At 50.0% G+C, this 23,767-nt stretch overlaps 1 protein-coding gene across 2 annotated transcripts in view; it reads right to left on the bottom strand.

Annotated features, from left to right (window-relative positions):
* The window catches only part of MYO18B (myosin XVIIIB), a 157,240-nt gene that overhangs the window by 76,708 nt on the left and 56,765 nt on the right, over positions 1-23,767 (bottom strand). For both annotated transcript variants that reach the window (XM_036449438.2, XM_045585651.1), the window contains exons 22-29: positions 19,816-19,881; positions 17,278-17,406; positions 15,940-16,083; positions 15,425-15,514; positions 10,288-10,407; positions 9,837-9,945; positions 7,122-7,246; positions 2,604-2,758 (exon numbers count right to left, since the gene is read on the bottom strand). In XM_036449438.2, coding sequence (XP_036305331.1) covers positions 2,604-2,758; positions 7,122-7,246; positions 9,837-9,945; positions 10,288-10,407; positions 15,425-15,514; positions 15,940-16,083; positions 17,278-17,406; positions 19,816-19,881 — 938 coding nt within the window. The remainder of the gene's footprint in view (positions 1-2,603; positions 2,759-7,121; positions 7,247-9,836; positions 9,946-10,287; positions 10,408-15,424; positions 15,515-15,939; positions 16,084-17,277; positions 17,407-19,815; positions 19,882-23,767) is intronic.

The following is a 23,767-nucleotide window of genomic DNA, read 5'->3' as shown; positions in this document are numbered from 1 at the left end:
CACTGAGCCAAACCGGTTTCGGCTACCCGCACGTTCTTGTCCCTGCCCTGGGACAGGTGTGGAAAGACAGCAAAGCCAGGCAGTGGCTGCTGTTTCAAAAGAGTCCTTGACTGAACAGGCCACCTCAGGCCAAAGAGTGGCTGCTGCAGAGCCTAACTTCTGGGACACCCCGGCCCACCAACCGAGGCCAGATGGATTTGCACACAACCTCCACCTCCAGCCTCTGGTGAACGTGGGAGACAGCGAGCCCAGCACAGGCCTTACCCCAAGGAAGCAGCCTGAGCGTTCCATCAGCCCTCGAATTGGAGCTTTGTGACCCATGGGGTAACCATGGCAACAAAAAGCCACCCCCTCAGTTGGAACCAAGCTGGATCGCTCTGAACTCAGAAGCCAATGTCAGGACAGGAAATTCTACCAGCGTGGAGACAATCCCTCCATCCTGAGCCCGGCAAACTAAGGAAGCAGCTGCATCTACAATTTGTTGACATTTTGAGGGAGATGAGGAAGTACTGCTAACTGCTAGATCTCTCCCTCGCCATTAGATGGAGACTCCCATTGCCCTCCATGGCTTCCTGCTAAAACACAAGTCCGCCTGGAAAGAGAAAGGCTGTTATTTGCAATTAGCATCAAAATGTAATTGAGCTTCTGCCAAGAGATGGTAGCAGAGTAAAGGGCATCAAAGGAGAGGTATAAGTCCTGAGAAAGCGTCGTATGGAGGAATGGGTTCCTTCCGGGGTGGGGGCATCATGGGAAGATTCTTGAGTACCTGGAATTGGGGATTCTGCCCAAGAGGGTGAGGGAAAGAGCAGAGAGGTGGAGTTTTCTGGCTGCGCAAACCCCCTCCCCATCAGAGCGGAGCCCCTCCCCAAGGCCTCTCAGAACTGGAGCAGAACACTCAGGTGAGGACCAAGATCAGGAGAGCTGGCAGGAATGATGGGGTCCAGGCCTCTCGGTTTAGAGGCGGGTTCTGATGAAGCCATTTTGCAGCACCAGGTGGCCTGCTTAACCGTCCAGCGAGTCCTCAGAACTATCAGTGACTCTCGCCTAGAGAGGAGGTGGCATTGGACAAGGCCCGCCCAGGAAATCACCAAGTAAGCCATTTCCCCCTCTGTGAGGGCAAGGCTGAGCCAGAGCTCCCATGAGAAGATGGGAAAAGAAACACATCAATAGGAAGAGAATAAACCTCCCTTATTTGGGGGCGGGGGGGTGGCATGCTAATAACGCCCAAAAGATCTTTATTTTTCAGATGAAGAAGCCAGCTCAGAAAATCTCAAGGATAAAGAAGAGAAACAACATTTAATGCAGATCAAGCTCAAATGCTATGCCACTCCATGCAAAAATAATTCAGCTCGGCAACTCTGGGAAAAGATCAAAACCACGTCCAGGCATCTCACCCACAGGAACACGTCTGAGTATTTTTATCCTGAACCCTCTAACAGAGGCTGTGTTTCCTCTATCTGCCTCCTGAGACATCTCCAGGAGGGCTTGCCCGGCTCAAAACAGGACCCCTGCATGCCTCTCCTCTCACCAAGTGAGAACTCAGACACAGCCAGGGGTCCAGAGCCTGAAGCACTGCAGGCGCAGAGGCCCCGCGCTAGGGCGACTGAGGGTGGACCTGGGCCAGTCCAGCCCCCACCACTGGCCAGCTGTGACAGTGTCCCCATGGGAACCAGCGTGCAGCTTCCAGACTGGCGACTTGTTGGCGCACAAGGTCCAGTCCCTGCCAGAACCATTATCATGATCTGAGCATCTAAACCCTGAATGAGAACGGTGGGGACTCAATGCTTTGGCCTCTTCCGCATTCTCGTCCCCCGTGTTCAACAATAGGGAGAGATGAGAACCAGAATTTAGTCCAGCTGGATAAACATGCTATCATTTAGTCCTCGCCACGGGAGCATTCTCATCCTCAACCTGAGGATTTTATCTGAGACTGAGAAATGCTGAATGACTTGTTCAAGGTCACACAACTTGGAAAGGGGCACAGCTGGGACTTAAACCGGGGTGGTGGACCCCAGACTGAGCTGTATTCATCCTCCATAGCAAACTCTTTCCTTAATAAATGGGGATGTTGAGGCCCAGAGAGGCCAAGGAAGTTCCCCAAGGTCATAGTCAATTGGTAACAGAGCTGAGGCTGGGTAACAGAAAAGAACATTTTTATTTTTATTTTATTTTTTTTGCTGGATTCTTGAGAGAGAACCTTACGGGAATAAGGGGTGAGGACGGGAGGAAAATGTAGGCCAGAACAAGGGAGTTAAGTCCCGTGGATGAGAAGCCCTGACAGAAGTGAGAGGGCCACGCCCAGCTGGTGTGGCTCAGTGGCTGAGCATCGACCTAAGAACCAGGAGGTCACAGTTCGATTCCCGGTTAAGGCGCATGCCTGGGTTGCAGGCTCCATCCCCAGTGTGGGACCTGTAGGAGGCAGCCAATCAATGAATCTCTCTCATCATTGATGTTTCTATCTCTCTCTCTTCCTCTCTGAAATCAATAAAAATATATTTTTGAAAAAAAAAAAAAAAGAAGTGAGGGGGTTTAGGAGGAGAAGCCTGAGCCCCCAAAGATCCCAACACCCACGCTGCCCCCTGGTGACCATGGGGGTGACTCACTTATTCTGCTTCTTCTCAAGCTCGTGGTTTCGGCTTTGCTGGTTCTCCAGCAGGAAGCGGGTATCCTCCAGGTCACAGGTCAGCCGGTGGCACTTCCTCTTCAGTTGGTGTGCGGTCTTCTTGGCCGCCTCGTACGCACTCTGCAGCTCCCCGAGCTGTGGGAGGAACAGAATGAATCTCCCGGCTCACTCGGAGCAGCTGCCATGATGGGGAGGGAACAGGCGCTGGAGGCAGCCTTGTCTCAGCCACTCTCTCTCTACTTGTCACCAGAGCCTCAGTTTGCCCAGAGGGAGAATGGGGTAATTCCATTCATCCCCTTGGGGTGGCTTTTTCTGATTCTCAGTGATCCTCCTGCCAACGCTCCTATGGGTCCTTTGCATGCCTTGCCTCGACTGAGCAGCCCTTGAAGGCTGTACAATTCATACCACATCAGCTGGCATAATCTGGGGAGCTATGTGAGCCAGGAAGCAGCTGAAATGGCACCCGGAGAAGATCTAACCGGAAAACCCCAGAGACGGGCTCAAAGGTTAGGCCAGCAAAGAGCACCGTAGACGGCCGGCTCACACGGCCGGTGCAAACACAGAAGCCAACGGCTCTTTCTCTTCCTGCAGGAAACACCCTCCCGAATGTCCTCGTTTAGATCTGGGAGAGAAGACAGCTCGGGACGCTCGCTTTGAAGAAATGGCCTCATTAAAGTATTGCTTTAAATAAGCAAAACGCCGAGTTAATGGAGCCTGTAATTCTGAATTCAGTGTTTGACGGCAAATGGGATGTTTTCTTAGATTCGGCTGCCCGCGAAAGGTTGCGGTTTTATTACTTTTTAATGTAGCCTGGCTACCCCCTTTCCTTGGGGATATTGACCCGGCTTTATAATTTCTTAGCAGGGAACAGGGCTCTGGCCCTGCCGGGTGTCCTTCTGTGTCTGTCTACGGCCCAGGATGCCTCCTGGAGGAGCACAGTGCAATGTCCTTGTTGCACGCGAAGAGTAAAACCACCGTCACCACGGAGCATAATGAGGCTCGCGGCCGCTGCTTATTAAAACCTGTTAACCGAGCGGGACCTATAAATATGTCAAACGTAAACAATCTCGGGAACGGGTAGGACGTATGAATATGTCCTTGAAATATATGTTGCGCCCTGAGAGGGACGGTATATATTTTTTGTAATCTTTTTTTTTTTATTATTGATTTTTTTACAGAGAGGAAGGAAAGGGGAGGGATAGAGAGTTAGAAATATCAATGAGATGAGAGAGAAACATTGATCAGCTGCCTCTTGCACACCCCCCACTGGGATGTGCCGGCAACCAAGGCACATGCCCTTGACCGGAATCGAACCCAGGACCTTTAGGTCCGAAGGCCGATGCTCTATCCACTGAGCCAAACCGGTTTCGGCTATTTTTTGTAATCTTTATCATTGTTTGTAAAATTTATAATTTTTTAATTCGACGTGTCCATTTTTTTTTTGTCGGTATTCTTTTCTATTTTTTTTGTAATTTTGTATTTTCCTTTGTGCTTTATATATATATAAATAAACAAAATATATATACATTTATTTCATTTATTTTCATTAAGTATAAATAAAAAAAATATATATGAAATTACGTCCTCCGGGTGTGACGTAGTGACATGTCCTAGTGAAAGAGTATGCGCCCGTTACAGGCTGCGTCATTAAAAAGGGAACTCCCCGGTTAACAGGTTAACTGTGTGAGGCCTCAGCCTGGCCCAGCTCCGCAAGATGATCGCATGATAGCTTTCTCAAGGCGAGGAGATGTGTGTTATAAGAGGACAGGCAGAGACCTCAGCTCTCATGGTGGCTACCTCTACCAGGGAGACCAAGAAACAAAGCTGGCGCAGAAACCGGTTTGGCTCAGTGGATAGGGCGTCTGTCTGCGGACTGAAAGGTCCCAGGTTCGATTCCGGTCAAGGGCATGTACATTGGTTGCCGGCACATCCCCGGTAGGGGGTGTGCAGGAGGCAGCTGGTCGATGTTTCTCTCTCATAGACATTTCTAGCTCTCTGTCCCTCTCCCTTCCTCTCTGTGGAAAATCAATAAAATATATGAAAGAAAGAAAAAAAGAGAGAAAGAAAGAAAGAAAGAAAGAAAGAAAGAAAGAAAGAAAGCTGGTAATTACAATACCACGTGTTGAGGCTACATGGAGAAACAATTCAGGGGCATCCAGCCCCATCTGTACCAGGGAAGACTTTCTTGAGGGAATGACAATTAAGCTGAGCTCTTAAGGATGTTGGAAATGTTGAGGTGAGGGAGAGGAAAGGGGTTCTAGGAAGAGGAAACAGTAGAAAGAATAATGTGTTTTTTGGGAGGAGAAAACAACAACAGTGCAGTGGAACAGCATAGAGAGTCTACAAGCACAGCCACTAAATATAGTCTAAGGAGCAATGGAGAAAAGAGTCAACCTCTGGGACCACTGGACATCTTAGACACAGGCCTTACAGCCTTCACAGATACTAGCTGGAATGGATTACAGGCCTAAATGTCAAAGGCAAAGCTGTAAAACTTCTAGAAGACAACACAGAAGAAAACCTAGATGACATTGGGTTTGGCCGTGGCTTTTTAGGAGTGACACCAAAGGTATGATTTATGAAAGAATTGACCAACTGGAACTAATTGAAATTAAAAATTCCTGCAATGTAATAGACACTATCAAGAGAATAAAAAGACAAGACACAGACTATATGACATTCTGGAAAAGACAAAACTATGGAGATAGTAAGAAGATCAGTTGTAGCCAGGGGTTAAGAGAGAGGAATGAATGGTGGAACATGGGGGATTTTAGGACGATGAAACTATTTTGTATGAAACTAGAACGGTGAATACATGCCATTACGTATTGGCCCAAACCCAAAGAATGTACACCATCATGAGTGAACCCTGATGTCAACTATGGACTTTGGGTAATGATGATGACATGCCTGTCATGCAGTTCATCGGCTGTTACACATGCACCACTCTGGTGGAGGACGTTGACAGCAGCGGAGAGTGCACGTGACATTCTGTACCTTCCTCTCAGTTTTGCTGGGAATCAAACACTGAGTGTGGTGCTGAAGCTGGCTTATACCAACCCATGAGAGCTGATTCTGCACATCTCTTCCCAATTCTACATTCAGTGACAACACAATGTTAATTTGACATCAGCCGTGCTGGGAGAATTTACACCACAGAAATTGGCAATTGGCAAATGCTATACATTATGATTAGGGGATGATGTGTTTGTCTGTTTGTTTGCTTATTTCGGGAGAGCTGATTTACCAGCATACCACTGGTTAGCATGTAGACTCGGGGTGTTGACAATGCAAGACAGGCAAAGAGGCTCAACTCTCATTACATTCTTCAAGGGCAAACTGTACTTCCCAAATATCAGAAATGCAGAGGACACAAAACCAGAGCAATAATGGTACATGCTGATATTACGGCAGCCAGGTGGAAGAGGGAGGCGCTGAACAGATCCAGAAATATCTCTAAGGTCACAGGCTGCACTGGGATGCCTGGACAGAGACATGAGGCAAGGCCTTGGGGGCAAAGTGGGAAGTTGGAGCAAAGACCCTTGTATTAAGTCAGGCCCCTCCAGGAGCTGCACCTCAGTGAGAAGGGCGATGAATGTCCCACCCACCAGCTGGAAGGTGGTCCGAAAGCTCACTGCCACTCTGGCGGTGGGTGGAGGGGAAAGCATTCCGGTAAGAAATCAAAATCCCGGGTCTGGACCTCATGTGGAGTAGCTTTCAAATGGACACTCTGCACATGCTGCAAAATTCGAAAACTGGGAATTTAGCGTCATCTCAGGGGCTGCTTAAGGAACACATGCCCAGCCCTGTAAGCAAGACTCCCCTGAATCAATACCAAGCTTTAAAAGTGAAAAGTAAGACCAACTCACAACAACAATAAAAATAGCTACACACACACACACACACACACACACACACAGCATGAGAGAAGGAAAAAACAGAACATTCCACGGTGCAGACCTCCTGGGGCGACTGAGGTGGGGGGAGAGGAACACGGGAAAAGATGAGCTCACAATCAAAAATCATGAGATGCACAGCGAGCGACCCACCAGGGGAGTCAGCATCACTCGTGATAAGAGAACCCTCTGAAAGAGCCTCCGGCCTGGTCCAGATGAGAGATGGAGGTGGCGAGATTAGAGGCAGTGGGAATGGATAGGATCTGACGACGGTAACGGAATATTACAATCGTTTTACTGATGAGAAATCGGAGGCTCAAAATGTCATTTCCGCAAGGTCAAGGCAGAAATGAGACTCGATATCGTGAGTGAACGTTTGTGTCCTTTATCACACGGCGGATTCTTTCAGAGAGTGGAACTCCCACAGGCAGAGAAAATGCTTTCCTCATGCCACGGTGACCAGCATTTGTATTAACCGTGGAGGCGGAAAGACGTGGAGGGTCGGTGGCCTCGTCCTCCCTCCTCACCTTGAGGCGTGGAGGTACGAACCAGCCCACGCTCTGACACTGCCAGTGGGACGCAGACTATCTGCTCCCTCTTACCTGCTGCTCCAGCTCCTTCCTGGACGTCAGCTCTGAGTCCAGCCTCTCCTCAAACTGCTGCAGGCGCTTTCTGAGAAACCCGTTCTCCATCTGAGCACAGTCGAAGCGCATCTGCCACTCGTCCGCTGTGTAACGGGATTAGGGAGGCCGGGGGGGAGGCTAGGTTAGTGGGGGTGGTTCGTGTCCACTTGCTTAGCTCTTTGTACACCAGCGGTCGGCAAACTCCTCAGTCAACGGGGCCGAATATCAACAGCACAATGACTGAAATTTCTTTTGAGAGCCGAATTTTTTAAACTTCCACTTCTTCTAATGCCATTTCTTCAAAATAGACTCGCCCGGGGCCCTGGTATTTTGTGGAAGAGCCACACTCAAGGGGCCAAAGGGCCGCATGTGTTTCGCGAGCTGCAGTTTGCCGACCAGGGCTGTACACAATTTCACAGCATAAACAGAGTTCCTGAGGCCTAACCTGGGACCACCGGTTAGGAAATCTTACTCTAAGTCCAAACTTTAAAAAACAAACACAAATGTTTCCTCTAGGCGGCCTGTGCCGGCCACCTCCACTTTGTCTAAAAAAAATCATTGCTCACTATTCTAAGCTCAGTTGTTTTATATGGTACAATTTCTCCACACGCGTATACATATATTTCTTTTATAAATAACCCTAGGGCAGGGGAGGTGTTTCAGTCATTTGCAGATCCCCAGTCCCCCCCACAAGAGCTCCCTCCACACATAAAGGTCCCATATTGATACAATTTCAATTGGCCAATGAGCTGTCCAATTGGAACTGTCCAACTGGCGATGGGTTAGCTGACCTCCCATGGACTCTGCAAGTTTCTTGAGAGCAGGACCCAACTACCATTCTCCTGTGGCCCCAACTACAGTTCTCTTTATGGCTGGACGCATGCCATAGAGAGCTCTCTCTGAACACTCCATCACACCCGGAGGAAAACAAAGACGCTTTCAATCACCCCCGCTCGGGCTTGATCCGCGGTAGAGGCTGTGGTGGCACTGCGGTGGTGCCAGGCAAGTGTTTTATGGCTTCCTCCAACTTTCCTACGTTCCAGAAACGTTCTGTAATGAGTATGTATGACTTTCATAACGAAAAAACAAAATATTTGTGGGCTGGCTTCCTGGAAACGAGCACACGGAGCTGAGAGCCCATATAACATCGTGACGGATGGGCCATGAGCTAAGCACGTCCCCCCCTTCTCATCATCGCCCATCTCTCTCCGGAGGAGAACAGACTGGGGGTGCCGTTCAGACATAAATCACAGCCGGGGTGGGACCGGAGCCAACGCTCCTCTGGGGAAAGTGTGCTGTCCCCACCGCTGGTTCTGCGCAAACGCCTTCGCCACGTTCGGCGTGTTCCCTACCTAGTTGGGTCTCAGTATCAGAGATTCTCAAACTCCTGAGTATTAACCTCGCTGGTAACTGCCTGCCCTGGGGGCAGCCGGGATGAGAGGAGAACTAGAGTGGAATAGAAAGCCTTGCCTCTTCTCACCGCCTCCAGCCCTCCGTTCCCGAGTGTCCCTGACGTTTCTAGGGCATTAGCTCTCTGGGGACATGGAAGAAATGATGTCAGCGTTTTATAAAAGCTGACGGACACACCGGGCATCCTTCTCATCTAACTCGCTCAGCCCGGGGAGAGGAGTTGACAGAGAAGTCACCACGCCCATCCGACCATGGCATGTGAGTCTCCGGGCAGCGGAGTCAGACGGGCACCCCCAGGAGTTCCTGGCTGTGCTGAGCATCTGTCCTGGGGTGACTCGGGGTCCTCTCACCTGCTCTGCCATCGCTTAGCATTAGCTGGGACCACAGATACGATCCCACTATTAGTATAAATAGTAGTGATGACCAAGTCACTAACAGCTACCCAGCACCATCAGTCATCTATGACTACGTGCGTTTGAAAATGGAAAGAAAAACAAACAAGACACAACTTCGATGCCCAGAGCCACTCATCTGAGAAGAGATAGAATCTATTATAGATTTAAATCCCGAAGTGCAGTTTCATAGGTATCACTTTTAACCACTGAAATGCCTTCCTCAAAATGGATATGAAAAGTATTCACACCCTAACTGGTTTGGCTCAGGGGAGAGAGCGTCGGTCTGCAGACTCAAGGGTCCCAGGTTCAATACCGGTCAAGGGCATGTACCTTGGTTGTGGGCACATCCCCAGTGTGTGTGTGTGTGGGGGGGGGTTGTGTGTGTGCAGGAGGCAACTGATTGATGTTTCTCTCTCATCGATGTTTCTGACTCTCCCTCTCCCTTCCTCTCTGTAAAAAAAATCAATAAAATATATTTTTTTAAAAGAAAAGTATCCATATATACCAGGTGTATAAAGGGCCTTACCGTAGAGTCACTGTTTTTTGTTTGTTTGTTTGTTTTTTAATTATTACTTGCATTATTACTAAATGGCACCTGCCACACGAAGAACTCGTTATTTGGGATATTGTTGGATTACCTGGGTAATGTCTGCTGGCCCACTAAGCTGTAAGCTCCAAGAGGGCCAGGTGGGTGCCCGTTTGCTCTGCCAGAGTGTCTGCCCCTAACGCAGTGTCTAGTGCAAAGTAAGCCCTCATGTGTACGTATGAATGAATGAATGGATGGATGGGTAGATGGATGGAGAGATGGATGAATGAATGGGTGGATGAATGAAATAAAAGGACAGCTTTTGCCACTAGCATCTATTTGCACGGGCTCCAACCTGCTCACCTCCTCCAGTGTGACTCTTCTCCAAGTCACTCAGCTGGATTTTCTGCTGGGCCTCTTGCAGCTGCTTCTCTACTTCTCCCAGACTCTGCTGGGCCTGCTCGCACTTGCCCTGGAAGAAAAGCCTCAGGAGTTCCCACTGCAGTTGGACAAGACCGGGGCTGGCCAACGCACCCCTGGTACCTCCCCCACCGGACAGGCCATGCCCTGCACAGGCCTCACCATGGAGCCTGCACAGCCAGGGACCACCCCGTCCTCACCCAGGGCACCTCCAAGGCCAAACCGTAGTGAGACCCAAATATCCGCCAGGACCTCGAGCTAAGTCTTCCTTAGGCTTCCTGTTCCCGGATGTGAGCACAGGGGACAGGCCCACCACTCCCAGCCAGCCTGTACACACACACACACACACACACACACACACACACACACACACCTGCCACCCATGACCACTCACCTTCAGCTCCTGAATCTCCCGGAAGGCCCGCAGCCTCTCGGCCCGCTCGCTCTCCAGCACCTGGCAGGCCACGTCCCCTTTGAAGCGCTCCTCAGCAAGCTCTGTGGTCAAGTCAGCGATCTGGAGGGAAGAGGGTTAAAGCGCCATCACTCGGTGGGGCCGCCCACACTCTCCCCCCCACACCCACTCCGCAGAACTGGAAACAGAGCAAAAAGGAGGCTCAAGGGGACTGCTTTGAAGTCACACAGCAAATAAGTGGCAGGGCTGGGCCTTGAACCCAGATCCAAGTAATCGCCACCAGTTAGTGACAGAGAAGCGCTCCCAGGATGCGCCTGGCTGGCTGTGGATCAGGACTTCCTTTTGCTATTCCTCACCCTGTTGTCTTCATTTTGTTTATTTATTTGTCATTATTATTATTATTATTATTACTACCACTACTTCCCTGCATCCTGGGAAAATACTTGCATTGCAATGATCTGTGATGGTTGTTAAAATGCAAATTCCAGGATTCTTTTTTTTATAAATGTATTTTATTGATTTTTTTTTTTTTTTTTTTTATAGAGAGGAAGGGAGAGAGATAGAGAGTTAGAAACATTGATGAGAGAGAAACATCAACCAGCTGCCTTCTGCACAGATGTGCCTGCAACAAAGATACATGCCCTTTACCGGAATCGAACCGCAGGCCAATGTTCTATCCACTGAACCACACCGGTGAGGGCAAATTCCAGGGATTCTTGTATCCCCCAAATCAATCTATCTGCAGTGGGGCCCAGGGATCTGAACGTCAACACACTCTGGGGTGATTCTTAGCACAACAAAGTTCGAGAATTATCGCCGCACGAACTGCTGGGATCTCCTCCTAATCCCGGCCTCGCCCTGGGCTTCGGTGGGCTAGCTTTGCTTACGGGCCCCCAGATGTGTCGGAGCTGGACAAGGGCTCACCTGCAATGAGCCCCAGACCGCGCTCCTCACCCCAACCCTTGTCCCTGTGATCTCACACACCGGGCCTGCGTTCTCTCCTCCTCAGCCAATTAGTGTGAAATCTAATTTGTACTAATCGGCCTGAGCAAAGGGAGCACAAAATTAATTTAATGCATTAATTTTGTGTTCCGCAAACCCAAGTCTGGAGCCCAGAGGACAATCAGTCTTTTCAAACTGGAGGGAATGACAGGTGCTTTTCAGAGAGGCAAGGAGCCCCTAAACCATCCCTGGTCCCCCCCCCAAAAAAAACCCTCTTCTCACCTAAGGGCCCCAGGGCTTTGTCTTTGAGGGGAGGGGTGGGCCCAGAGCTATTGGCAGATGCAGAAGGAACACCGGTGTAACCATGGAGCCTGGCTGGCAAACCCCAAAGGGTCCGTGCAGATCACTCAAGGACCAATGAGCGGGAAATTATTCTCCAATCTCCCCTGCACCCTTTGGCCAAAGGGAACCCGTGGGACCCCCAGCAGAAGGAAGCCCGGTCCCTGCCAACCTGAGAAACGTGAAAACCCTCCTCCAAGGAGCCCTCCCTGACCCGACTCCCAGTCTTGGGTAGATGCTCCTCTCCTATCACAGCCTGTCTGGAGTCAGCGAGACCTGGGTTCAAATCCCAGCTCTGCCACTCCAAGGCTGTGTGATATTGGACAAATCGTCTTCTCTCTCTGAGCTTCACTTTCCTCATCTAAATGGGGGTGGGGGAGTACTAACACTCTCCTCAGAGTCCGATTTGAAGGTAAATCTAGATAATGTGGGTAAAGGATTGATCAGAGCACCTGGCACAGACACAATGCTCATTAAATGCGACTTTGTTAAATTCAGCGCTATCCCATTCATTCACTCATTTGGCACTGAACGCTTTGAGAGGCAAAGAAATAGCTAAGATGTATCATTATCTGCAAGGAACTCCAGTCTGCTGGGGGGAGGGGGAGTTGGTAAGAATTCAAATACATATTAGTCATCATATCATTAGTGATGTGTGAAGGCTTGAAATTTGTCATAACTACTTTATATGCACCCCCTCACCGCGATCTTAGGGAGAAGAATTCATAACTGGTACTGTCACCATTTCACTGACGGACCGGGAGGATTTTCCCACAATCCCACAGTGATAGGTGCAAAGCCAGCTGTCCCGATTGACAGTCCACTGCTTCACCGGATACCACATCTGTCCCCACAGAGACAATCGAGGCTCAGGAACCACTTGGCCCCCATGACCCTGGCATGACTGCCCCCACCCTGGAGATAAGCTACTGCCAGGGCCACAGCTCCGCAGCGCTGCCCAAGTGACCTTTCCTACCACATCCGCAGCCCCTGCTGGATCCGCCCAGCAATTCCCCGCCACAGAGGGCTGCTGCTCAGACGAATGAGGGCAGGCGCTGGACTGCCCGGGCCTCGGTCTTCTGCCGTAAATAACGCTCCTGGGAAACGCCTAAAATATATCCCGGGGAGAGAAGAGGACACGCCTCCCCCATATATCCTCAGGAGCTCCCGCCGCCTCCGAGGGACTTCCTGCAAGAAGACGGGCCGCTTTCCTGAGAAAACAAGAAGCCCCGCTCCTCACCGAGGCCGGCTTTGCACGCCTGAGGAATATTTACAGCCAGCCTCTCCTCATCTCCTCATCTCCTCTCTGCTCCTTTGCAAATGAAGCGCTTAAATCATTCCGCAATAATGTTGTTTTTTTAATAAGCCCAGTCGAACGGAGTTTCCAAGGATGAGGCACAACGTGTATCGGGGAGGTTTCTATGGACTGTGCGCCCTCCCGCTGAGACCAGGGGGTGGGGTGCACAGCCCCAGTGAGTGGGGTCGGGATGCGTGGTCCTTCACGGGTGCCTGCTCCCCAGCTGCTAGCAGAAAGCGGCCAAAGGAAAGCAGAGCCCCACGCACGAAGGTGGTACCTTTCTTCTGTTCTCTAGCCTCGTGTTTCTCAAAGTGTGGTCCGCGGCCCAGCAGGCCCAGCAGCACGTGAGGGCTTAGGAGCAGAGAAGGCCCAGGGCCTCCCACACCCACTGACTCAGGGTCTCCAAGGCGGGGTCCAGCAATCTGTATTCTATCATGTCCTTCAGGGGTTCTGGTACTTTCAAGTATGGGAACCACGGCTCTAATGCAGCCTGACAGCCCTCCCCCTCCCAACGCCATATCCCCTCCCACACTCCCCCCGCCTCCCCCGCCTTCCCCCCCCCCCCCCCTGCTGCACCAGGAACAGCTCAGGTCAGGGCTTGTCAAAGCAGGAAAGGACCCCTCCACCTCGATTCCCTCCTGGATCTTGGGAGATGGGGAAGCTACGATCTGACAGCGATTCTGACGCTCTTGAAAGTGCCAAAGCAACCAACATAAACCAACAGCAGCTTTTGGGAGGGGAGAGGAGGGAACCACGCCCCCTTTCTTCAAATAAAATCGTACTCGGGCTCCCACCCACTACGTTTCACTAAATCTGAGCTGCCATCGATTACAAGATGCACAATTATAGAACCCGAGAAAAGAAAGTGCTGCCAATTTTTGGTGTAAGATCCCACTGATTGTTGAGATGCATCCCAATTCCAGAGATGTATAGAGGTGGAAAATAACACGCATCTGAGAATCAATAAAATATAGACTAAAACCAAAAAAAAAAAAAAAGTGCATCTACTGTCATTGATGCGGGTTTGGGGGTTCTGGGGCTCTTTGATCTCTTCCTTGCCTGTCGGCAGTTTTGAAGAGATGGGGCTTCAGAAAACAACTATTAAAACTGAACATAGAGATAACTTAAAACCCAGCAATTCCACTCCTAGGCCTATTCCCAACAGAAAGGCGTGACAGGTGCATCAAAAGACAGGTGCTTCCAGAATGTTCTCAGCAGGCTTATTCGTCATAGTTCAAAACTGGAGACAACCAAATGTTCATTTCATTTATTATTTCCAAAGAGTCAAATGCATCACTTCCCCTGGCGACGTGGGCTTTTAAAAAAATTGTTTACAATGAAAGAATTCCTGTTGGGGCCAGATGACATGAGTATCAATCTCAGGTCTACACTTGCTTGATAAATACTGTTGTATACACATAAAGGACTACTAGGCAAGCAATTAGAATAAATGATACACAGTCATTTATGACAACGTGAGTGGATGTCACAAGCATAAATGTCAAATGAAAGGAAGTGGACACAAAAAGTATCCACAATTGACTGCATTTAGATAAAGTTCAAAAACTGAAGAAAACTAATCTCTAGTGTTAGAAGTCATTTTAGGGGATGGGGATGGATTTTGAAAGAGCTGAGAATGATCTGTCTCCGTGTTGCCTGCATTGTTGAGTTCACTTTGTAAAAACGCATGGAGACGTAACTTTAGGATGTGCGCACTTATGTGTATGTTGGACCTTAATATATCGTTTCAGGACAAGGAGGAAGAGGAGGGAGAACAGCAAGAAGAGGGATGGAGAGGAGTTGGAGGGGAGGAGGCAGAAATCATAACTCAGTCATCCAATGTGAGAATGAGTAACCCTCCCGCCCGCAGTGTATAAAAGTTCCTTCTGCTACACATCCTTGCCAACACTTGGCTGCAAGAGACTTTAGATTTCGCCCCTCTGAAGTGTGAAATGGTACCCTCGTGGTGCTAATTTGCACTTCCTGATTGCTAGTTAGGTTGAGCATCTTTTCACGAGTTTATGGGCTATTTGAATTCCTGAACATTTGAACTCTTGGGCACTGCAGATTCCTATTTTTATTTTATTTATTTAGTTTTTTACCCACCTTTTTCCTGTTGGAGTGAGCTGCCTTTCTCCAACGACTTGAGGAACTTCTCTACATATCCTGGATACTCCTTGCCAGTTATATGTGCTGCAAATTTCATTTCCATGTTTGTAATGTGTCATCGTTTTAGACTTTGATAAACAGAAGCTCATTTCTTACTTTAAGATAGTCAAATTTATCATTTCATCCCTGTGATGTGTGCTTTTGGAGCCAGATGACACTCATTTGAATCTCGGGTCTACACTTGCTGGTTGTATAGCCTCGGGGAGATACTAAATACTGCTGGGCCTCAGTTTCCTCCTCTCTAAAATGGGGACAATAACAGCGCGCACCTCATACACTTATTCTGAAGAGGTTTGCAAAGCACTTGGAGCAGCGCCAGGTGCATCACCATCTCCCCCTCCGCAGACCTCGCCCTGCACAGGGATGGGGTACCTTGCTCTCTAGCAGGTCTGTGTTCTGCCGGAGTTCATTCCGAGACTTTTCTGATTTTTCTAGCTTCTGCCGCAGAGTTGTAAGCTCCTCCTACAAAATAAATAAATAAATAAATAAATAAATAAATAAATAAATAATAAACACCATAAGAGAATTCATTGTGGACCAGAGGAATCGGTTCCAGGAGTGGAAGGCTGGGGACAGAGTGGGTGATTCAGCACCCCATCTGCATGATGCCCAAAGCTACGCTCCTACAAGGACCCTTCCATGCACCCCTGGGTAGTAAGGGTGCATTTACCCGGCACCCAGGAGCCTAGAGAGGAGCCGGGCGTGGATGGATGGTGGTCAGTGCTGACAGGAGCAGAGGGCTCTCTGGGAGGAGGCAGTCAGGGCTGTGGGTGGAGCATCCCTGGCTTAAGAATGTTCAGAAATGAGGGTACTGGTTCGGATGCCAGCACCAAGATGGGGTGGGAGTGGGAGTAACTACCCAGGGCCCTGTCTGCATGCGGACTGACCTCCTTGGCACGGAGCTGCTCGTCCCCGATGGTGGCACTCAGCAGGGGCCGGAGGGAGCCGAGGAGCTGCCACCACGGCCAGTCCTTGACCGCCAGGAACACGGCCACGTTCTTCTGGATGCACCGTGAGGCCAGTCGACGGATCTGCAGGGAAAGGAGATGGGAAACTGAGGGTTCTTCCCAGCCTGGCGAAGGTGAAGCAGTGTGAGGAGGCAGAGGGTGGCACAGATGGAGGAAACGGGCTTATATCCTCGTGAAAGGAATTAGTAACTTCAAAATAAAAATGAGCTCCCACGGAACCAGGCTCTCGGCAGGAGGCATTAGGCCGCAGTTTAATCTCTCGTGACCTAATAATTATAATAGGATGAGGAACAGAGAGCAGTACACAATGGGCCACAGCTTATAATCGGATTAGGGACAGGAGTCGCCACGCGAGGCAGGAATGATCCCGGAAAATCCCTGAGATTGCCTGCAAGAAGCTATGGCCGTGACCGTGTTGTCAGCTGATATTTAGGGGATAGATACCATCTCAGCCACACTGAACGCGAATGCCGTGCTCCTCAAACCTGAGCGCATCAGGGCCTCCTGCAGCGGGTCTCAAAGCACCGGCGGACTCAGCAGGTCTGGGGTAGGGACAAGCCTCTCCTTGCTAACAGGGATCCTCAGCTGAGGGGACGCTGCTGGCCTGGGATCACCCAATCCATTCTTCCCATAGGAGGGGATCGCACTGACTAACAAGACTGCAAACCCTTCCCTCTCCCCGCCATCCCATTAGCCAATGCATGGGCGGCTGCCATGGCCTCCCGGCACGCAGGTTGCTGCCCTGGGCACCTTACACACTTCAGCTCAGTCCTCAGTGTGGCCCATTTTACACATAGGAAAACTGAGGCACGGAGAAGTTAAAGTCCCCCTCCCGGTGTCACACAGCTCCTCAGCGGCAGAGTCAGGATTTGAATCCCTGCAGTTGGGCGATAGATACAGCCTGGGCTCTTAATTAAGCCTCTATTCCAAATCACCCCACGGCCTGAGCTACTTGGGTGCAGTGGGCCAGTGGGATTGCCCACAATATTTTAATTACTAATGTTCTTGCCTTTTTCTGCTTTGGCCAACTGCATATACTTGAATTTGCAAATTCACATAAGCAGAGGCAGCATCGTGGGAGACATGGGAGCCCTATTCACGCCCAGACCCACTGGATCAGAATCTGCATGTTAACAACGTCCCTCAGGAGTTGGTGCACCAGGGAAGCACGGGAAGCGCAGGATTACAGCCCCGGATCAGCACGGACGGTGCTCGTCCGGCATCTCACGCCTCTGCCCAGTGCTCGAGGCCTCATACCTTCAGCTTCCTGAACTCCTGGCGGGACAGAAAGCCCCTGCAAGCCGCCTGGAATAAAACAAAGGTTCGGGACACCAGCTTCTCCCGCTGCTTCTCCAGCCTGGAGACCACGCCCGCCTTAAGGAAGACCTGCAAGGAGAGAGAGGGGGGGGTGACTTCTCCCTGAATCAGACTGTCTGAAGTGAGAGGCGGCTGCCACGCAGACCCCAGTCTCCTGTTTCCTCCTGAAGTATCAGCAGCTGCCTTCCACCGAGGGTCTAGATTAGGGGTGTCGAACTCAATCAGAGAAGGGGCCAAAATCTAAAATCCAGCCTAAATCGCGGGCCGAATGGTTTACTGAACAGTCATAAACTGTCATTGTGATGGAAACGCAGCTGAGTGCAGTGATGACAGCGCGGTGCGGGCCACATTGCAAGGCCTGGCGGGACGGATTTGGCCCGCGGGCCTTGTGTTTGACACATGTGCTCTAAAGGGACCTGAGGCAGAGATGGGGAGGAGTCACGTTGCAGACGCCCTTATGCTCTTGGTTAAGCACTGGGCAGCTCCACTTCAGTCGGTGATATGATCAAGTGATCGGGGACATTACCGATTACCGGTTAACATTTCATGGAGCCCTTCTGTCTGGACAGACACCTGAGATGCACCTGGACCGCTCTATGCACCGCTCTATGCAATGGTTAATACGATCGCCCCATTTTAGGGAGGGAGAAACTGAGGCTAAGACAGGCCGTCCTCCAGGATGCTCCTCTATGGCAATAGCAGGGCTTCTTTCCCTCTATCTGACTCCAGACAAGACTGCAGTCATCGCTGACTGTAATAAACATTTGCATGGCATCTACATTTTTCAAAGTCTTTCTCCTATATCCCATTTTATACACACACACACACACACACACACACCCTCTGAGGAATCTGTTGGCTCAGAAAGATCATGTGATTGATTCAAGTTCATATAACCACTGATCAACTTGAGTCCCAAGCTCTAAGCTCATCTCCTGCACCCATTCTCGACATCACCAGGAGCCTCATGTCCTCATTCATTATGACAGGTGCCCAAGGTTCGGGGCTGAACTGCTATTTAATTCCAGGTGGGACGGAGGGTCTCGTTATAGTCCCAATTCGCCTAAATGTATTTTCTGTGATGGAGATCATTCCACCAATCCCGCAGGAGACCCGTTCTCGATGGGAGAATGGAAATGAACACACCCAGCCGGTGCTAACTCCGTCTTGCCACCTTCTGTCGCTTTACGGAACACCTCCTATCAGCCGGGGACACCGAGACAATTAGCCTCATTGAAATAAAGACACGATTGACTCATTACCTATCAGATTGCCTCGATAATGACTGTATTAATTTCACAAGCTAGTGAGTCCCACAAGCTGCTATATAAAAAAAAAAAAAAAATCAATGATCAAAGTGATGACAGCACCAGTTCATATATTACAAAAGGCGGCGGGTCCTGCCAGAACCGCTATTGATTAAGTAGGAAGCTTTCATTAAAAAAGATAATTGGAAACGACCGTACAGAGAACAGGAATAAGTCATCGCCTCGGCACAATCTTATTTTGATTTCTTTTCCTTTTAGGAGCGTATCGGCGACCAGAAGGCCCCTGCAGTGGAATCCACCTTTTTCATAAATGTCACGGCCCTCAACACAGGCCTCGATAAGGCACCAGCGGCTGAAGATCACAGAGAAAAATCTATATTAGCTGCTTTTCATGGGTCCGGCTGCTTATCGGACCCAAGCAGAGTGTGACATCCTGAGGACACGGCTGTAATTAGCTGGTTATTAATCATAGGACAGGAGCAAAAGGGAGCCCAGACCTCAGAAGCATGGCCATCTGGGCAGCTTTACCAGGATGCTGCCATCTCACGCTCCCCAGGGGGCCACTGGGGGGAGGTGGGGTGCAAAGGGGAAACAGATACATGCTCAGCGGAGTGACACAGGGTAATGGGCGAGGGTCCCATGGTCAAACAGTTTGGGAAGTCCTAAATACTGTATTTTCCCTCGTAAAATCTCTACGTAGAAGCCTACCAGCAATCTGTGAAAATCTCCAAATGTTTAAACGTTTTTTGGAAAAAGCTGTTTCTCTCAGCTCTAACCATCGTGTGCCTTCTCAAGCCCCTTCTCCTCGCCTGGCGCTGCTGCCCATCAGCGAGGGCCAGAGCTGTGTCACAGCTGGTGGCGAGGCCACGTTACGAGGCTCTGAAGGACCATGGTGTTTCTTCCCGGGGTTCGTGGCAGCTCCCTCTGAGGCTGCGAGAGGCAAACTGAGGCCCAGGATGTGACCTCCACCCAGCCACCGAGGCCCCTGGGAGTTTAACCTCCGGGGAAGTGATACTCCTCCAGGTTATCCCCTCCCACATTAGGGCATTTTGCCTTCATGGCCTCATAAGAAGCATGAATCTCGCCGCTGTGCCGCAGGGCAGGAAATGACTAGCCCTGGTTGGAAGGAGACCCGGAGGTAGGCATGCACTGGGTCCCATCCGGTCCCTATGTGATGGGCAGAAGGGCGCGAGAAATAAGTTCTGCTCACCTGGCTGTGCCCCATGGCCACTGCCTTCTTCTCCAGATCCAGGGTCCGCAGGAGCTCCTCCACGGCCTGGGGAGGAGAGAAGGGTCAGAGGAGAAGACAGACAGAGGACAGGAGCCTCCTGAAGTGGAGGCTCAGGCGGCCTGGACGGCTGGGCGGGAGACAGAGGATGACCCCACCTGTCTCTGAGTTTGGGCGCACAGAGCCCCACCTCACACCGGTGATGAGCATGGACCGAGCACCTACGGTGTGCCAGACACCATCTGCTTTCATCCTCAAAGCAACCCTCGCTGGGTCATCACACTACCATGCCCACTTTTACAGAGAAGGAAGTCAAAGACACAAAACTAAGGGATTCATGTGTCTGCTGTGAAAAACAACACCATGGCTCCTAATAAAATTCAGCACAGAATTACCCTATGATCCAGCAATTCCACTTCTGGATTTATACCCAGAAGAAGTGGAAGAGGGACCTAGGTAGATATTTGTACCCCAAAAGGTAGAAGCAACGCAAGTGTCTGCTGGCAGATTGATTAATGAGCAACATGGGGTATATACATACCGTGGATAGAAATCAGGTTAAAGGGTAAATTCTGACACCTGCTACAAGCTGGGTGAGCCCTGACACCATTATTCTAAGTGAAAAAGGCTGGTCACAAAGGACGAATACTGCATGACTCCACTTACATGAAGTATCTAGAATAGTCCAATTCATGGAGGTCAAAGTAGAACGGTGGTTACCGCGGGCTGGGGCAGAGGGGGTTGGAGAGCTGGTGCTTATTGGGGCAGGAGTTTTAGTTTTGCAAGATGAAAGAGTTCTGGAGACACATGGTTACACAGCAGTGTGAAGAATGCCACCGAACTGCATACTAAAAACGGTGAAAATGGTAAATTTTGTTCTGCATATTTTACCACTAAAACAAAATTAAAGAAAGGCATCTATTCCATGCTACAAGGTTACACATGAGCAAAGCTGGACCTGAACTGAGGCCGGTCTGGCCACGCTGTAGCATCGATTAGTATGTCTTACTTCTTCGCATGACCCGGTCTCAGCTGCAGAGGACTCTGAGGCACTAGGAAACCACTTCCTCCATCCCACCCCGGCCTGTGTCACTAAAGTCCCCCATGACAGTCACCCCAACTCTGTCCTTCCTTCATTGTGCTCACCAGACACAGCCTCGCCCCCCAAAACATTTGCTAAATAAATGACCTAGCCAGCCGAAACCGGTTTGGCTCAGTGGTAGAGCGTCGGTCTGCGGACTGAAAGGTCCCGGGTTCGATTCCGGTCAAGGGCATGTACGTTGGTTGCGGGCACATCCCCGGTGGGGGGTGGGGGGAGTGCAAGAGGCAGCTGGTCGATGTTTCTCTCTCGTTGACATTTCTAGCTCTCTATCTCTCTCCCTTCCTCTCTATAAAAATTCAATAAAATATATATATTTTTAAAAATGACCCAGCCATTAACCTTCCGTGCCTGACTAGATTATAGAGGGAGGACCAGAGTTTAATTCACCTCTTATTCCTCCACTGCACCTGGGACTGTTCTATGCACAGTCAACATGACAACTGAATGAATGAGTATCCAAACAGGAGAGCTTGGTGGGGTTAAGGATGAGGAGACAGGGAATGAGAAAAGCAGACCCATGCAAGAGAAACACATTCACTCCGAGGTTCTTGAATGCAGCGGTAGCCAAAATCCCCGGCCATTTAATGGAATTTTCCACTTTGCACCAAGTCGAACAGCCTTGCCAGAGATCTGTACCCTTGGACAGGTACAGGCCGTGCCTGGTTGCTCTGTGACTGCCAGTTCCGCTCCCACGCCACCCCTCACAGACCTTCCGCCCAGCGAAAAGCACAAAGTCAATTTCCACAATAAACGGCCAGAAAAGCAATCGTGACGCGCGGGAAACCAAAGGTAGGAAGAGCCCGGAGTAATTTAGTGCATGAGTGTCAATTCCACCGGTCATGGGCATCACAGAAAACTTTCTACACGCACCCCCCCCCCCCAAAAAAAAAGCTTATTAAAAGTCTAGTCCGAGACTGTAATCTCTCCTCTGACCTCCTGCGAGAACATTCCATACCGCCCCTCCACAAATGGAGTGGTTTCACTTATTACATTTTAGCCAAAGAATGTTCCAAGGGGAGCTATGGGAGGCAGAATGCATAAAACCAATATCTCCAAAGTACAGCATCTCTTCTCTCTGCACAAGAGGAAGACAAAATAAAAATGCGCTCCAAGTAGAAGGGATGAAACATAAATGAAACCCACAGCCAGTGAAATTTTTCCAGGTCTATCTTACAGTCAACGCTCGGAGTAGGCGCTGGGGGTTGGGGGAGGGGTAAGAATCTGGCGTGAGATCCACCTGGGTTGAGATCCTGGTCCTTTGCACTCATGACCTATGAGACCTTGGACAAGCATTTTACTCTGAGCTGTAGGCAAATCTTCAGAGGGAAAAAAAAAAATGGGAGTGGGAGGTGAAATAACGGCACCATTTCCAAAGATTCCGTAGTTGTGCTTGTGCTTATAGGGGACTTGACAGTACCAGGCATAGTGGAAGCACTAATACCGTGTTTCCCCCAAAATAAGACATCCTCCGAAATAAGACCTAACGCTTGGAAAGATAAGACATCCCCTGAAAATAAGACCTAGCGCAACTTTGGGAGAAAAAATTAATATACGACACTGTCTTATTTTCGGGGAAACAGGGTATATACCGTGAGCGTCCTACCAGCTCTGTCATGGTCAAAACCTGGTAGAGGCACGGAAGGCCATGCATTTAGCTCCCATTTCTCAGATGTACCCCAAATGCTGGCGTGTACACACACACACACACACACACACACGTCCATAGCCAAGGATTCTTCTCCATCTTCTTACTTCCTTACGGCCCTTGAGATGGCTGTGTAGCCAAGAGTCTGAGGGCCAACAAACACCTTCTGTCCTGTTTACCGAGAAGAACGCGCAGGTGCAAACGGTGGAGTGAATGGGTGGCGGCCCTCATTTTCCTCCCCTGAAGGAAGGGTGATCCTGTCCCCTGCCCAGGCTGTTTCACGGTCGGGATGAGCAATTGAGAATGTGTAACGTGACTTTGTAAGTGACTTTGCACTTAATGACTATTATTATCATCATCATTAATATCACTCTTCGAAATTGTCACTTGTTGGGTGAAATATCAGTGACTTCATTTGGTTGTACATTAACGGAATCATTAGCCACCAGCCGGCTGCTGGAATCCGGGGCAATGGTCCAGGTTTCCATAAGAAATGTCTTTGTTGTCCGGCATCTTTCTGGAATCGGCCAAGCCATCTGAATGGGCCAGATCGCTGAAGCTTGTTCCTCTCCTTGGGAAACGCCGAGGAAAATGGGGCCATTCTGTTTTTCAGTGTGACCCTTGCTGCTGGCACCTGACATATAGCTCATTTATTTTCAAACTTCTGTCACAGGTACTACTGTTCGCCCGTGTTAGAGAGAAAGAAAGCGAGACCCAGGGCAATGACAGGACTTGTCAAAGGTCACATGCCAGGAAGTGATGTGAGAGAGGCAAGCCCAGGGCATCCAATTCTTGAGCTCTTCTTCTGCCCTCTGACTGTGGGGTCCAGGCCAGCCCACCGTTCTCTGGGCTGAGTGGCCCTGAGCAAGCCACCCCTCCTCTCTGATCCTCATATTCCGAGAGAGGGGGTGATGATGCCTGTCCCACAAGGATGCAGTGGGGGCTTCACAAGGTCACAAAAGTTCCATGCAGGAGTGAGACTTCCAGAATGATGGAGCGAGGAGCTTGGTACAAAGTGGATACCGTCTTTGAAAACAACCAATTTAACGCTCTGACATTGAGCCAGGGAATACAGCACATTGAGAAGCATTCATTCAAGGAATACCTGCTGCCCCTCAGGTAGGAACCCTGGGGGGTTGGGACAATCTGGATGGGGCCCATCCACTGCCCCCTAGGCTCTGTGTGCA

This window comes from Pipistrellus kuhlii, unplaced genomic scaffold, assembly GCF_014108245.1.
Source record: "Pipistrellus kuhlii isolate mPipKuh1 unplaced genomic scaffold, mPipKuh1.p scaffold_m20_p_20, whole genome shotgun sequence".
Lineage (NCBI taxonomy): Eukaryota > Metazoa > Chordata > Mammalia > Chiroptera > Vespertilionidae > Pipistrellus > Pipistrellus kuhlii.
Note: the sequence above shows the minus strand (reverse complement) of the source record. Positions and strands in the feature narration are given on the sequence as shown.